General features: G+C 47.2%; 2 protein-coding genes across 8 annotated transcripts in view; one reads left to right on the top strand and one right to left on the bottom strand.

Moving 5' to 3' along the window:
* The window catches only part of LOC126202972 (uncharacterized), a 55859-nt gene extending 54584 nt beyond the window's left edge, over window positions 1–1275 (top strand). The window contains exon 2 of the mRNA XM_049937116.1: window positions 807–1275. Coding sequence (XP_049793073.1) covers window positions 807–1063 — 257 coding nt within the window. The 3' untranslated portion in view covers window positions 1064–1275. The remainder of the gene's footprint in view (window positions 1–806) is intronic.
* LOC126202933 (NAD(+) hydrolase sarm1) overlaps window positions 1–17450 on the bottom strand; it is a 1078224-nt gene that overhangs the window by 60511 nt on the left and 1000263 nt on the right. For all 7 annotated transcript variants that reach the window (XM_049937073.1, XM_049937030.1, XM_049937080.1 and 4 more), the window contains one exon: window positions 7787–7876. In XM_049937073.1, coding sequence (XP_049793030.1) covers window positions 7787–7876 — 90 coding nt within the window. The remainder of the gene's footprint in view (window positions 1–7786; window positions 7877–17450) is intronic.

Below are 17450 nucleotides of genomic sequence, written 5' to 3'. Positions count from 1 at the left end.
CAGGATGTACGATGATCGTATCCGTTAGTACAGTGTGGCGAAATCTGGAGTTAACGGGGTTTGGCAGCAGGCGACTGACGAGAATGTTTTTGCTAACAGCGCAACATCGCCTGCAGCGCCTCTCCTGGGCTCGTGAACATACTGGTGGAATGTTAGACGACTGGAAAACCGTAGCCTGCTCAGATGAGTTCCGATTGCAGCTGGTAAGAGATGATTAGAGTGTGGCGCAGACCCCACGCAGCCACGGAGCCAAGTTGTCAACAAGGCACTGTGCAAGTTGGTGACGGCTCTACATTGGTGTGGGCTGTGTTTTTAGATGAAATGGGCTGCTTCCTCTGGTCCAACTGAACCGATCATTGACTGGAAACTCTTATGTCCGGCTAGTGGGAGACCATCTGCAGCCATTCGTGGAATTCCTCTTCCCAAACAACGATGGAATTATTATGAACGACAATCCGCATGTCGCCAGGCGACAGTTATTCACAGTCTGTTTGAGAACGTACTGGACAATTGGAGCGAATGATTTGGTTATCCAGGTCACCCGACAGGGGACATCATCGAGAGGTCAGCTCCTCCTCAAAATCTTGCACCAGCAGCGCTTTCGCATAGAAGCAGCACGGCTCGATGCTTCTGCAACTAGCTTACGACGACTTGTTGAGTCCACGCGAGCAAAAGGAGAGCCTGTGACTTCTGTCTCATCGGTATACATGCCATTTCTAAGCACCGGCAAACTGAGGGTTTCTCGCAATCCCGTCGTTAATTGTATTATTTTTGTAATAAAATGACAAGAAACGTCATATTTTCAGTGTCGTCGAATATCGAAAGCGGCGTAACAAGTATCGACCACCGCACCGATACTGCTCAGAAGGCGGTACCGTGGGGGGCCGGTGAGATGCCGGGAAGAAGCCGCGCCTCCCGTAGCTGCGAGGCGCCGCAGCCGCGCCTCTGCCCCGGCGTGGAGTCGCCAGAGGCCAGCAGGGCAGTTCCGCTCCAGGGCGGATCCTGCCGCACTTCCAGCAAGTTCCAGTCGGTACAGCGTCGTCGTGCTGCCTACTCGCTGTGACACGGACCGTACCGACCGTCGAGGAGTGGAGAGACTCTCGTCTCCTGTGAATCGTGCCTACGTGCCAACTTCACCAGAACTGTGTCAACAACTGTCTACGAATTTGCGTTTTCTAGTGACTGCAGTGGCGCCACAGTACGACCATTCTGGACTTGTGTCAATTCACCACTCAGTAATCGTGGCTCATTTAGTGTGCTCTGAGCCGCAAGACAGCTACAGCCGAGCCTGGGGACCACATGTAAGTTCTGTTGCAATTAATAAAGTATAACTTATTCAAAGTGTTCTAATTAACTGTATTATTAGCAACCTCCCCAGTGTCCAAGAAGACGGACACAAGTACAGTGATGGCGGTGACTAGCTCAGTGTGGCATATTGTGTAGCTAACCTTCTCTTGCAGCAGTGTAATTTTTCTGTTTGTGTGTGTTGTTATACTGAGTGTTCACGATGTCTCCTCCAAATGTGCTTCAGTGCAAGCTATACAGTTGCAGGAACAAAAGATTGTACAATTGTTACAAGCAATGCAAGAAATTGCGGCTGCACTACGACCACCACCCTAGCCTGTTCCATCGGAAACAACTCAATCGACGGTTCACGCGCCTAAATTCAGAGAGTTTCTGGGGTAAAGCGAAGACACAATTGACGACACATTTCAGCGACTACGGCATAACGGGTAACCGGCGTATTTACCATTTTCTCTCCACAGTAGGCTCAGATGCATTCCGGCTGATAGTGACAGTCGTGGGGTCCCCAGCGGCGAGTTAGCTGACGAACTGTTCAAATGTTCGGACGTGTGTGAGAGGTCATCGGTCCCTAGACTTACACACTACTTAAACTAACTTACGCACCCATGCCCGAGGGAGGACTCGAACCTCCGGTGGAAAGGGCCGCGCAATCCGTGACATGGCATGTCAAAACCGCGCGGCCACTCCGCGCGCCTCAACTGTCAAATGATTTTAAATCACGTGTGCTTGTAGCGGCTGCTCGTTATACGTTCTTCAGATTAAAACAGCAACTGGGACAACCCTACAACCAGTGGGCAACATAACTTTGTGGCCTTACTAGATGCTGTCACTTTCAGTGTTCATTTGGTTAAGTGACAATGGCACTGTGTTGAGATATGCGATTACTCAGAATACGGCTGATTCTCGTATTCGAGCTGCCATACTAAAATATCCAAACCAGATTTTTTCGTATTCGGCCTGTCGCTCATACATTACAGGACTGAGTTGCTGCAGAGTTCCAGTGACGTCATCAAACGAGTGTTGGAAAGGCAATGGGCGTCCCCCTGGTGGTCCTTACTGAATCGTCAGACCGGTTGAGACACTCTGCAGACTTTTTAACTCAACTGCTAACACAAAAACGGTTGTCGATTCTTTCCCGTTGAGCCGCTCTGAAGATTTGATGGCCAAATTAGGTTATATTTAATAGGATCGCAACATATCCTCGATGAAAGCACGCACACGGTATTTGTTTTCGATACACCGGAAGAAAGAGATGCGGTAAAATCTTATCGAGTTCTCTGTCGGGTTAAGTTAGCGGAGCTAAGAGAATGTCTGGGTGACAGATGCGAACGCACCCTGAGAGGTGCAGATCTCCTTCGGACTGAAGTACCAGTGTATATAGTTTGGAGACGCACAACAGTGCAGTAGTAATTCGCGTCCTTCTTCCATTTCCCGTCCTTTCTTTTCTGCTACCTCGTGCTGCAGTACAAAGCTTCGTTTTGATGCTGACCCCACACCTCGTACACGGTTGGCGGAGCTACGAAGACATGTTCCCATTTCCAACGAGTGGCCAAAAACAACGGTCCTGTCGCATTAACTCAGCTCGACCCGTTTCTCCAGGGGTTGCAGAAGGTGGCAGACACAGCGCTCTCCCACTTCTGCTCAGTTCCGGCTTATAGTGGGGCGACCACATGGACAAAGCTGCAGGGGTGGCGGGCAGAGACTCAGCAACGTTTACAAGAAGCACAGGGGCTGCCTACGCCCACGCTCGAGTTTTTCTATAGCAGGTAGGTTCGAAACAGGTGACTCGATTCGAGATATGAGAAAGTGCCACGAATAAGATTCACTAGCGGCTGTAATCATTAAAAGACGCCGGCCGGTGTGGCCGTGCGGTTCTAGGCGCTTCAGTCTGGAACCGCGTGACCGCTACGGTCGCAGTTTTGAATGCTGTTCGGGCCTCGATGTGTGTGATGTCCTTAGGTTAGTTAGGTTTAAGTAGTTCTAAGTTCTAGGGGACTGATGACCACAGATGTTAAGTCCCATAATGCTCAGAACCATTTGAACCATTAAAAGACATTTCCATAGGATCCCACACAGGTACGTGGTTGAATGGAAAGACTTCATTCCAAATCGTAGACAACATTTCTACTATCAAGCGTAACACTGTAGATCTGAAAAGCCAATATATTAGTCGTAGGATTTTGTATATTTCTTACGACCTAAATCTAGCTTTGCATTTTTAAAAGTGATTCGTCGCATCTATTGTATGTGATCATTCTCAATCAACCATCACCCTCCCTCGTCTATAATCCAACGGATATATCGCGTAGCCTCTGACATGACATCGAGATAGAATGCGTTACAAATACTGGTTATTAGCGTGAAAAATATGTAGAGAGGGCATGAGGTAGTTGCAAATACCTCATTTATACCACGTTACTAGCCGAAACACTTTCTAAATTCGGTGATTTTATTACGAGCTTACACTGCCGCCGACGTGCACCCGCTCATACGGTCTCACGGTCTGTAAATACACACCCCAATGATCACCGACTATATTGTGTCGTGGCATTTGTGTGGAAGATCCCTTCATTCGGAAGCAATACCATATCTGATTTATAAAGTTTGTATAGTTTTTAACATGGATATCGTTAGCAATACTTGTGTGCGTCTGTAGAAACAAGACCACTTTCTATGCAAGGTGACAGTAACATGGTCGCTGCGATCGTGTTTTTACTAGCTGGTCGCTCATAAGACGATTACGCCTCTCTCTTCCTACGACAAACTAGTACCACTTGCAAGGAAAAATAAATGACATGTCCATCCACCGTGAATTTTCGCTCAATATTGCTTGGTGTCAACTGCACTCAGTTACTGGCGAAGTATTGTTATACTTAGTAGGGAATGTGTCATAGATTCGCTATGATCCGTGGGCTTATAAAGTATGTGTACTGTGGTCAGTGTTCCAACATGTGCAAAGAAAATGTGTGTTCTGTCGTAAGGGGAGGTACGGATTTGACGTGGAAGATTGCGATAACCATAAGGAGCTGAAAGATTTTTTTATGTGGAAAATTATGTGAGTCATAAGGAGGACATACAGAGCCATGCTGTCGTCAGATTGAGGCTGCAATCGCAATATTAAATTGTGAGCACAGTGATAAATAAGTGGCTGGTTTCGTAGAACGGTTCTGCTTGGGGTGCGCGGCGTATGGCGGCGGTAGCCAGTGGCCGGAACGATCGATATTTCCGGCTTACAGCGGGAGCCGTCTTAACTGGACAGGCAGGAGTATAAGAATACAGCTAACCTAACCGCATCGCCCTCTAGGCGGCTGAATACCGAACTAATACTCAGTGTGTGTTGGGCAGCCTTCGTTATCGGGTGTGTTATCCGTGGACGTTTGAGAAAAATCAATATGGACGTGCGTTTGCGCTGGACTATTATTCCCTCCCATGTAAATTGTCCGGTTGATTGCTTCTACACATTTCCCGTCTTTGTTTGGTTGAAAGAACATCGACTATGGTGTGTGTTGCGTGCATCTAGATGCTAAAAACAGGTTTGCCGGTTGTCTAGAAATGTCTTTGGCAATAGTTTCCGTATTTCATGATCTGTGGACCTCTTTTGCAGGGTTTAACTGTCAGTGCAATATGACTGCTGTATGTTTTTTATTTTATCTGTACAAGACAGTTTTGTTGCTGAAAATCTCGTAATTTGTCCATTCTCAGAAAATGGCGAGCAGTGATCCTACACAGGCAGCAGCAGCAGTTTGCCGAGTAAATTCAGTAAGAGCCAATCAGAATGCTCCACTCAGAGGAAGTTCCATGACATCAGAGTTACGAGGCATCCTTGTGCAGGGCATAGGTGCCTCTACAGACTGGTCTGAACAAGACAGGGGCAAGGTATCTACGGAAAGCTCTGTCACATCTGAGAATCGTGTGATGTCTTCTTTGATCGAGTGTTCAGAGACAAGTCCATGTAGACCACCCTTCTCTGGTTCGGACAGCGCGATGCTGCCCCAACCGCCACGGTGGCTTTCGAGCATCTCCAGACCAGCGACTGTAGGACATCGAAAATTCACCGAACATTCCACACATTTTTCTCGTCTGTAGGACAGTGCTTCGAATTCTGTATGTGTAATTGTTCTGATTTTCTTGTCTGTGCTTAGACAGCAGTGTGTGACTCGAAAAGTGGGAAAAATAACGTGCCTGACTCCAGAAGAAAATATAAACTAAGCCCAGTGACCGTTTCAGAAAAGTGATGAACACCGCAGCAGCTGTAGGACTCAAAATGGGTTTTCTCTCTCTGGCAGTGCCTTCAAACTAGCAGATAAACCGAGCGAGGTGGGACAGTGGTTAGCACACTGGACTCGCATTCGGGAGGAAGACAGTTCAAACCGCCTCAGCCCATCCTAATTTAAATATTCCGCGATTTCCCTAAACCGCTTCAGGCAAATGCCGGGATGGTGCCTTTGAAAGGGCACAGCTGACTTCCTTCCCCATCCTTCCCTAACCCGATGGGACTGATGACCAGCTGAAACTCGAAAAGTAGTGAGCGTGCTGTTTAGAGTTACAGAGATATTTATTTCGCGCCCTCGGTGATGGTGTTGTGAACTAGGTCAATTGGACTCCGGACCTCAGGGTGAAGATATTTAATGGAACTGTTGTCTATGACAACTCAAATCATTTAAATAAACAATGCATACAAAATAAAGACTTACGTCCATCCTACCCAGCGGCCCAGCACAGACTCTTTTCCCGCCAATTTCCGGACGGGAGAGGGGAGGAGTGGACAGGGGAAGGGGGGAGGGGAGGGAGTGTGGAGTTACACTAGTGGAGGTAGCCCAATTGAGCTACCTTTCTGCCAAAATCTGAACTTCCTGCCACCATATCACTGTGATGTTGCCACATCTATGGCTGCCATCTTGGATCCGCCATCTTGAATAAATATGGCAATGGTGGAGGATAGTGCCATGCTGTCTTTGTCCATCTACTGGTGGTATCTATCTTTGCTGTAGTGAAATATTCTTCCACATCCTTACATTGGCCCTCTAGGCTTCCCCGTTTAGAAATTTTGTACTTCCTCTCAGTCTCATTTTTTAAACTTTTGTATTCCCTTTCCTCTGCTTCATTTGCTAAATATTTAAATTTTCTCCTTTCATCAATTAAATTCAATATCTCTTGTGTTATCCAACGATTTCTACTAGGCCTTGTCTTCTTACTTACTTGATCCTCTGCTGTCTTGACTATTGCATCTCTTAAAGCTGTCCATTTGTCTTCTACTGTATTCTTTTTCCCTGTTCTAGTGAACCGTTGCCTAATTCTCCCTCTGAAGCTCTCAACAACCTCTGGTTCTTTCAAATGATCTGGATCCCACTTTCCTACTTTTTTCCAATTTCTTCGGTTTTAATCTACAGCTCATAACGAATAAATTGTGGCAGAGTCCACATCTGCCCCTGGAAATGTCTTTCAATTTAAAACCTGGTTTCTAAATCTCGAACCGTTATATAATCAGTGTGAAACCCTCCAGTGTCTCCAGGTCTGTTCCACATATACAACCTTCTTTTATGATTCGTGAACCTAGTGTTAGCGATGATTAAATTACGTTTTAAGCAAAATTCTACTATATGGCTTCCTCTTTCATTCCTTTCCCCGTGTCCATATTCATGTACTATTTTTTCCTCTCTTCCTTTTCGTACTATCGAATTTTCAGCTAGTATTCCATCATATTGGAAGTTATGTGGATGAAAGTGCGCTCTTTCGGAGGAGTAACTTTGTCCGATTGGCTTAATCTACAAGACAGCACGAAGTACATGCATAAGATATTTCGGACTTGCTTCTTTTAGGCTTTGTATTTTACGTATTAGCAAGATTCTGCTTCTGAATAGGAACAGTGTTTAAGTAAGAATGACTTTTGGGTTCTACTAAAACGATGAAATAATTTGTATCTTATATGGAGAAGTACTGTAAATTTGTATGGCACTATTTTTAATGGAACTTTTATAAACCATTGTTCTTAGTAATTAGACATAGTAGTTTTAATATAAATGGTTGCAGGTTCGCCATATGTTTCATTTAGAAGTATCTTTTTTTCTTTTTAGTTTCGAACACGTGTGTTCATTTTCAAAGTGTAACAATACAGGCCTGTGTACAAAAACTGCCCCTGCAATTATGCTCAAAATGGCACAGTGGCCGACTGAATAACAGTAAATAAATCACATTGGAAGCACATTAGAGAGACTGCTCTAATGCTCGTGGACTTTCGAGTACTTATTTTTGTATTCCATAGACAGAAAATTGTGTACTATTGGGTCCCACGTACGACCATTTAGGAGTTAGTAGCAGTTTCTCTCAATAAAAGTGCAAGTAAAAGCCGAGTCGGAAACTCCTGTAGCACGCCAGCAGTGAATATTTTGCAGCAGCTGCGCGGTATATCGCTAAGAGCCCTAGCCCGGGCAGAGAGTGAAGTGAGCGGCCCGGGCTGAGTGGGGTGGAGGGGGCCACTGACCTGCTCGGCCGCGTAGACCTTCATGCTGGAGGCGGCGACGCTCTGGCTCTCCTGGTGCGCGATGTCGCCCGCCTTCAGCAGCCGCTGCTCCTGCAACACGCACAGGAAAGGTAACACGCGCGCGCTCAGCACAGCCGGCGAATCGCTGACCGGAGCTCTGCGCGCCGCTGCGTCACCGCCGCGCCGCGCCTCGGCACGTGTCTCATTCACTGACCTCTGACGAGAGGAAAGGGAACAGCTGCTGGTCGCTCGCGGCCTCAGGGAGCTGCCTTCCGCCGCGGCAACTCGCTACGTGTGCACGTGGCAAGCGCGTAACAACACCCACAGTGAAACTTCCTGGCAGATTAAAACTGTGTGCCCGACCGAGACTCGAACTCGGGACCTTTGCCTTTCGCGGGCAAGTGCTCTACCAACTGAGCTACCGAAGCACGACTCACGCCCGGTACTCACAGCTTTACTTCTGCCAGTACCTCGTCTCCTACTGTGAGTACCGGGCGTGAGTCGTGCTTCGGTAGCTCAGTTGGTAGAGCACTTGCCCGCGAAAGGCAAAGGTCCCGAGTTCGAGTCTCGGTCGGGCACACAGTTTTAATCTGCCAGTAAGTTTCATATCAGCGCACACTCCGCTGCAGAGTGAAAATCTCATTCTGGAAACACCCACAGTATTTTAGAGACTTGGAAAGTAGTTATCGAGGACAGTCCCTTATTTTCATCTTCAAATACGCATATGTCGTTCATTTGTTTAGCGACCGCGGACGGTACGAACATAGGTTTCATTATTAGTTTCAGTGACAATTTTTTGACGTTCCGCTTACGCACGGACACGAAAATACTGCTGTGGCCGGCTGCAGCTGGAGCCGTGCGGGTAGCGAGCGCTGCGCCCGCCGCTCTGCGGCTGTTCCCGGGACTCTCTCCGGCTTCGGAGGCGTTTCTTGCGAGCCGCCACCGGCACTGAGTCGCACGGGAATGCGTAGCACACCTCTCCGCTTTCGTGCAGGAGGACACGGGTGGCCACGCGGGAGACCCACTCGAGAGCGCGCCAGGAGCTTGCGGCACGGCGCAGCCACCTGCTCGCCAGTCCGGTACTCCTACTAGGCTACAGGATCTAGCAGAAAGATTATTTCAGAGTTTCCTTTCAGCCTTTTTTGTTTCCCTTTGTACACAGACTAGTTTCGGTCTCTCTACATTTGACGCTCTCGCTCCCGTCCCAGACTTAAAACGAGTGCTTCTGTTCTGCCTGGCCGACTAATTTTAAGCGTAAAACTTTTCTGTCTCGTATCTCCGGTCGTCTTATACCTGCTTGTTCAGTGCTATGATCCTTTTCTCTCTCAGTCACTTTCGATCGTACTGCTAGTTTCCGATAAGTCTACAATTTGTCTAGTTAATCTGCTTGTTTCAGTTTTTTAATATGGACAAACAATTTTAGCCTTACGTCTCAGTTTATTTATTTGCTTTTTATCCTTATGTTCCTCCTTCAGTCTGTTTTGAAGCTAAAATTTTCGCGATTACTTTTCATCCGTCTTTTTCTATTTCTTCAATGTCTCTGTCTCTGTTTACGACGAGTGTTCAGCCTCGTCAGGAATCTCCGGTTAGACAACCGTACTGTTGTTTCTCTGCTTTCTCATTAACACTATTGCTCGAGTGGGAAAAAATCGGGATATTAGAGCCAATTACGACACTACACCGAAGTACGGGCGTGCGCGCAGTACGCACGGACGTGACGACAGTCGTGGGGTGCCTCCTAACGCCCTGCGTGTCGGACCTCTTTTTGTCCCACGCAATGCAGCTACTCGCGAATCCCCTGCACAAATATTGGGCCGTGCTGTCTCTATAGCCGTCCATAATTGCCAAAGTGTGCCGGTGCAGGATTTTGTGGACGAACTGACCTATCGATTATGTCGCATAAATGTTGGATGTGGTTCATTTCGGACCGTGTGGGTGGCCAGACCATTCGCTCGAATTGTCCGTGATGTTCTTCTAAACAATCGTGGAAAATTGCGGCCCGGTGGCTTGCCGCATTGTCATCGACGGAAATTTCATCGTTGTTTGGGTACGTGAAGGCCTAAAATGACTGCAAATCGTCACCGAGTCGCCGAACGTACCATTTCCTGTCAATGATCGGTTCAGCTGGACCAAAGGACGCAGTCCATTCCGTGTAGAGACAGGTCACTCTATTACGGACCCACCAACAGCTTGCACAGTGCCTTGTTAACAATTTCAGTCCGTGACTTCGTGGGATCTGCACCACACTCGAATCCTACTATCAGCTCTTGACAACTGAAATCAGAACTCATCTGAGGAGCGTACAGTTTTCCAGTGGTCTGGGATCCGACCGATAAGGTCGCGAGCGCAGGAGACGCACTGTAGGCGACGTCGCGCTGTCAGCAAACCATCAGCGTCAGTCGCCTGCTGCCATACCAATTATAATGCCAGATTTTACCGCACTGTCGTCACGGATACGTTGTGAGGTTGTTTGACGCAGTGTCGCTTGTCCGTCAGCGGTGGCAACTCGAAGCAACCGCCGCTACCCTCGGGAACTAAGTGAAGGCCGTCTGCTACTGCATTTTCCACGGTGAGAGGTAATGCCTGGTGTTCTCGCCACACTTTTTACGATGTGGACCCCGGAATATTGAATTCCCTAACAATTTCCGAAATGGAATGTCTCGTGCGTCTAGTTCCAACTAACGTTCCGCGTCCAAATGCTGTTAATTGCCGTTGTGCTGGCATAGTCACGTCGGACACCTTTTCACACGAATCACCTGAATGCAAATGACGGATCCGCTGACGCACTGCCACATACTGCCGTCGTACGTATATCTGCATATCGCCACCCGACGACTTTTGTCACCTCAATGTTTGAGGGTGAGATCTATCACTCGACATGGCAGGAACTTGTTCGGGACTATTTTTTTTTCTTTTTTTCGGTTTCGCGCTGCGCGTGACGTGAGAAGCCGTCGGTTGCCGCCTTGTCGGTGAGGCGCGTGTCGCGTGTCTCGTGCACGAGCCGGCGCGGTCGCTTCCTGCGCTTGAGCTCGCCGCGGGACGCCACGTATCCCCACACTCTGGGATGTCTCAGTGGGACCCCACCTTCACGTACAGGAAGGAGACATGACAGTGGATGCAGTAGCCTAGCTGCCTAAGCGGAGGACGTATTAGTTATCGTATCAGCTGGCAACAGAGATCAGCTGGAAGAGAAAACAAGTCGAATACCTCGTACAATTACAGAATGGTGCAACACGAGCGAGCATATAGCCGCAAACAACAAAACTACATACATTATAACGGAGGGATCACTGAAAACAAATTGCCGCATTAGACTCGGGGTCACGAAAATTGAACGCACAGTAGTAACAAGATATTTAGGGGAAGACCTAGACGAAAGACATAGCTTCAACGAGCATATCGAACATATATGAGTGACGCAGACAAAGTATAAAAAATACTACACAAATTAGCACGCGTAAATTTAGGCAATTGCAGACTGCCAACCACAGTGATACGAACACAGCAGTGTGCGATCTCGGAGTCAGTACTGAGGTTTGCTGCGAGTGCACGGGCATTCCGTCCAAGTCTGGCTGTGAACTATACAGCTGTCAGGTGAGGGCAGAAAAGTGTACTGCTGAGACCGTCTCGGGCGTCTGACACGACATCAGCGGAAGCACTGTACGCGGTACTGGGACATACCGTGCAGCGTCGTACTGGTTAAAAATGGGCGGACACGATCAGTTAACTACGAGCGCCAACTCAGACTCTGTCTCAGCATTTAGGTGGCAGGTCCCTGTAAAAGGCAGCGAATAGAATAATATTTAAAAAATGCCACAATGTGCAGTTATAGATGGACGCACAGCTGCCGTCCGATAGGATGTGATCTTTGGAATCGCAGCATTGCTCTGCTATATCGGAAGAGAAGAGTCCACGAACCCTACTCGGTCGGTACGTTTCCCGACGACGTACCGAACATCCGATCGCTGTGAGAAGGGAAAACACCCGTGCTAACAAAATGTAGAATTTTAAAATAGGTTTAATGCGTCCAAAAGCAGTAAGGGACGACCGTGAAGCGTAAGACCTAATTTTCTCTGCAGGGATATACGTCTGTGTAGCACATAAACGGTAAATGAAGGGGATATACGAGTATTCTTTTTTATTTTCCAGTTACGAGCTTATGTCTGTACTTGTTGGCTTTTACAACTCGTACTGCAGCTACTGGACGTGGTTTTTGATTGATTTTGGACCAATGGAGAAATGAAAAAAATATTTAATGCGGACTCGGTGAAGGGCATAGCATTATTTAAATACAATTTCGAGGGGGTCGCTTGCAAAGAACCTTACGAGTATATTTGAATCTGAGCATAAATTATCACTAATCTTAGTTTCTCAGAGAAATGTACTCGTGACTGAGACTCGCACGACACGACTAATATCTGCACGTAGTACTCTGGTGCTCCGAAGTAACGGCGGACCGCGGCGTCAGGTGTCGGCTGTCAGCGACGCTCGCCGCTGCGGCTGCCCTCGCGCCGCGCGCTGCCGCCACCCACACAAACAAACCCGCGCTGCCCTCGAAATAAGTCGGCACTAAATTTAGGGCGGGCGGCCGAGCCGAGCCGAGCCGAGGCAAGGCCGCGCCGCTGGCGCTGGCTGCGCGTCGCCTCGCGTCGCGCTCCACGCCGCCTGCGTCGCCGCCAGTCGCGGGGCGGCGGGCGGCGAGCACCGTACTTCGGCGCAGCCGAGCTGCTCTTTTGTGTCTTCTTTGGTTCAAATGGCTCTGAGCACTATGGGACTCAACTGCTGTGCTCATTAGTCCCCTAGAAGTTAGAACTACTTAAACCTAACTAACCTAAGGACATCACACACATCCATGCCCGAGGCAGGATTCGAACCTGCGACCGTAGCAGTCGCACGGTTCCTGACTGCGCGCCTAGAACCGCGAGACCACTGCGGCCGTCTGTGCCTTCTTTATCCGCTGTATTTTTTCAGCACAGATTGAGTTGGACGTTACTTTGACGTAGTGCGAGTGTGACAGGGCGGAGGTAGTCGGGTTGAGTTCGCAGTGCTCCGTGTCGGCGGCGGCGCCAGGTGGTCCGCACTCCCTCCGCAGCCCCGCGGCAGCCGCGGCGGGACGGTCTCCCCCGGCAGCTGGCCCGGTGACCCTGCACCACTGCCACACCTGCCGAGCTGCGCCCCCGCCCTCTTCACCCTTCCACAAAAACTATTTTTTTTTCTACTGAGATAGAAGACACTTTGTAATTTGTACAGTACGGTTAATAAAAATGAAGCGTTACTAGGAAATGTCATCTAAATGAGCTATGTAGACGGCAAATATTGCATACAACACAGGATATTTTTTTCTTCGACATCCGGTGGCCAACCCTTGCGATCGTATAACTCTGTACCAGCGAAAGCTGTTTGCCGGCCGGTGTGGCCGAGCGGTTCTAGGCACTTCAGTCTCGAACCGCGCGACCGCTACGGTCGCAGGTTCGAATCCTGCCTCGGCCATGGATGTGTGTGATGTCCTTAGGTTAGTTAGGTTTAAGTAGTTCTATGGAACTGATGACCTCAGATGTTAAGTCCCATAGTGCTCAGAGCCATTTGAACCATTTTTGAACCAGAGGGCGAGCGAGTTCCGTACTGGAGCCGACGAATCTACAGAAAACGAAATTAGTGCACTGGTATCACGTGCTTTTCAGCGATTTTATCCATTAGAAAACATAGTCTTTCATGTCTCCAAAACATCAATAATCAAGCTAATTTCCAATCTCATCAAATTCATTAAAGTTTAGTCCCGAAATTCATATTAACAGCAATAGGTATACATTTACCAGCTAAAGCGACATATGAAAACTTGTGCCAGACCACGACTCCAACCCGAATTTCCCGCCTATTGCGATCGGTCGCCTCACCATTAGGCTGTCCGAGGACACTCCCAGAGTAGTGGAGCAAAGTGGCTATGACCCCACTGCATTGTTGCCTAATTTATTCAAGATGGCGCATTCAAGATAACTGTCACTGATGCTTTTTAACACCCTCCCCTCCCCCTCTCCTCCCCCATCTGAAAATTGGTGCGAAAAGGACTCAGTCTATGCCCAGCTGGCAGATGGGACAGATGTGAGTCTTTATTTTGTATGCATTACTCCCCTCCCCGATTAGTAAATTGGCGGGAAAAAGACACAATCTCTGCTGGGCTTTGTGTCTAGCTACTGGGCTGGGAAGACAGAGGTAATTGTGTACTGTGTTCAATGGACGAGATGTCTGTGCTGGAGAAGGAGGAATACATTGGTATCTGAGGACTGTGCCGATAGCATTGATATTTGGTGAAGACAAATACGCTTCATGACATAATGAATATGGGCTAACTTAGGCTTCGCAACTCATACTAGTAAATGCGTGTGCTGTAAATCTAGATCTTTCGATAAATGTCAAGTCAATCAGTCTTCCGAAGCGCAAGAGGCAAGACGTTCACCCAGTGTGGGGCGTCGTCCCTTGCAACATACAACGAAGACCCGGCCAGGCAGCGCGCCGGCTTATGGTGGGGTCTCGCAGTAGCCGCCACAGTCTAACACAACAGTCGCGACACCGACTGCTGTAAAAGTTGTTACCGTTTGACAGCTGGAGCGACACTAGCGCTCCAAGCGGCAACAAAGGAGAAGGTCAGATGCGTCAAGAGGATAACGTTTGCGATTCATCCCTTTCCTACGTGATTTACGAAATGTGTGGATTATTTTTTTGCCTCCAAGAGTTTGTGTAATAACACATGTTTCTAAAAATGATATTAAAATAAGTGCAATTAGGGACAAAAATCATGCATCCAGTGACAAGCTTTCGTGAAGAAACAGTTGTGACGTTGGATAGAACTGCACCCTGAAGCGCCTAGAACCGCTCGGCCACGCCGGCCAGCAGATGCATTTCATCCAATAACATATTCACTAGTTTATCACTATCGGAGAAATGCTGTACCTTATGCTTTAAAAGGTGTCACTTAGCCCACATTTCATTTGTATGCCTTCCACATCCCTCTGCAATGTATGTACTGATGGAAGCATAATAAAACATTCTCACAAAACCATTTTCCTGAGTGCTGTAATATAATACATTTAGAGCAAACACTTTATTTTCGTCTTTCCTTCTCGCAGCTCGTTTCTCCTTCAATAGCATCTTTTTTTTAAAATATCGGGATTCTATAGTCTTCAAAATTTGTTTGTCCTTCTTCACTTGATCGTTCTGATACAGTTTCTGTTGCCGTCTGTACTTAAAATGATAGACATTTTCCTTGTCCCGTAATAGTTTTGGACAAAGACTTGCGATCTGCACATTATGACACTTCAAACGCTTTTGCAAGACAGCAATAACTGCACTTAATCTAACCACTTAATCGTCAAAGCATGTCTGTATTGACGATTCAGACGGATCTGGCACTGACATATGGAGTTGAACTGGCTGCTTGTTTGTCATAGGACTGTTTTACAGCTTTAAACGAATTATCGAACCTCTGTGGCAGTTTCCTCTTCGTCGTCAGTTGAAGTAGCTTATTCGGGATGTCAAATAGTGTGGGTACTTCATTCCACACGAGTTTATTATTGTCTGCATTCATTAACTGCTTCGGTTCGAAGTGTAGCGGACAAAACGTAACAGTATTATAAACAGGGTCTTCTTTCATGAGATCTTCTCGTCTGATAATCACTAGCCATTTTCAGCTCCTAAAACGAAACAATCTAATAAACCTGTAGTTTACAAGCGAATCTTTACAACACAGTTTAGTAACATGATCATATGTATACCTCCCAGGGTCCTTAGGAAACCTAAAAAAGGCAGATGTTGTTGTTGCTGCAATTTATTGCGCTACAGACGCTCCGGTTTGTGAAAACCGTTGTACAAACCTAAATAAGCAACTACCATTCTCTTTCAGTTTCACGATCGCGCTGAACTCATCAGTCTGACTTACTTACCGATCGGTGCGCTGCTGGCGCAGTAGACAACGAAATCGAGGTGAAGTGTCGCGACTGAGGTAGCCGCTAAGCACTTCCTGTCGCGTTGGAAATACCCGCGGCCCTCCTCTTTCCCATCCCGGCGCAAGGACAGCCTTTGTCGTTCGACACGAACTGCTTCAGAAGTTGTTACGCCTGGTGTTGTGCGATAGCACTGCACGAAGAGCTTTGTAGATGACGCGAAAATATTTGAACAATTACACGTTTCATTCTGAGGAATCCAGCTACCGCCACACTTGAACACGGACTCTGAAAAGATTGCCGCACACTTTTGAAACCGTCCCTGAGTCATTTCGCGCGCTTTTGTGGGAAATACACTTCTCTTCGAGCACGAGATGCTTCAGGAGTTACTGAATGCAACTGAACACGTCTGTAAATACTCTTCCAAAAGAGACAGCTGTACTGTAGATGGCCACAATTTTGCGATGTACGAGGTGCGGCTAGAAAAAAACCGGACTGATGCTGGAAAAAACATTTATTTACAATTATTTACAATTTCGTGTTATCTCCTTCAATGTACTCTCCTCCTCGGTCTCTACACCGCTCCATACGAATTTTCCACTGTTCATAGCAATGCTGCAGATCATTTTCGGTAAGTCCACACATTACTTCCGTCGCTTTTTCTTTTACTGCTTCAACAGTCTCAAATCTAGTTCCTTTCAAAGCTGACTTGACTTTAGGGAAAAGAAAAAAGTCACAGGGGGCCAAATCAGGTGAGTAGGGTGGATGATCTAAGATGGGAATGTTGTGTTTTGCCAAAAACGTCTTCACTGACAACGCACTGTGAGCTGGGGCGTTGTCTTGGTGAAGGATCCATGACTTTTTTCTCCACAAATCGTTCCGTTTTCTCCGTACTCGCTCACGTAGGGTAGCCAGGACGCTAATACCCAATCAATGTGCACAATCCCTTTGATGTCAAAAAAAAAAAAAAAACAATCATCATTGCCTTGAATTTCGATTTTGACATTCGTGCTTTTTTTTTTTTGTCGTGGAGAACCAGGAGTTTTCCAATGCATCGATTGGCGTTTAGTTTCGGGATCGTAAGTAAAAAACCACGATTCATCGCAAGTAATAACATTTTGTAAGAAGGTGGGATCACTTTCAATGTTTTCCAGGATGTCAGAACAAATCATTCTTCGGCGTTCCTTCTGTTCAATTGTGAGACACTTTGGAACCATTTTTGAACACACTTTGTTCATGTTGAAACTTTCATGAAGAATCTGCCTAACACTTTCCTTGTCAACTCCTGTTAACTCAGACACTGCTCTGATTGTTAAACGGCGATCTTGTCGAACAAGTTTACCGATTTTTTCAATGTTTGCATCAGTTTTTGCTGACAATGGTCTGGCAGTGCGAGTGTCATCACTGGTGTCTTCGCGGCCATCTTTAAATCATTTAAACCACTCAAACACTTTTGTTCGCGATAAACAATCATCGCCGTACACTTGTTGTAACATTACAAACGTTTCACTTGCAGATTTTCCTAGTTTGAAACAAAATTTGATGTTAACACGCTGTTCTTTCTGTACACTCAACATTTTCCGACGCACAGACAAAACGTCAACTACTTAAAACAGACGCCACGGGCAGACTGAGTGCAGGAGGCAGATGAAACTCGAGCAGTAGGCGGAGCGAGAGTCACGTGACAGGCCACGCGACTTTCAGCCTTATTGCATTCGTTTTATTGT

This window comes from Schistocerca nitens, chromosome 1, assembly GCF_023898315.1.
Source record: "Schistocerca nitens isolate TAMUIC-IGC-003100 chromosome 1, iqSchNite1.1, whole genome shotgun sequence".
Classification (NCBI taxonomy): domain Eukaryota; kingdom Metazoa; phylum Arthropoda; class Insecta; order Orthoptera; family Acrididae; genus Schistocerca; species Schistocerca nitens.
Note: the sequence above shows the minus strand (reverse complement) of the source record. Positions and strands in the feature narration are given on the sequence as shown.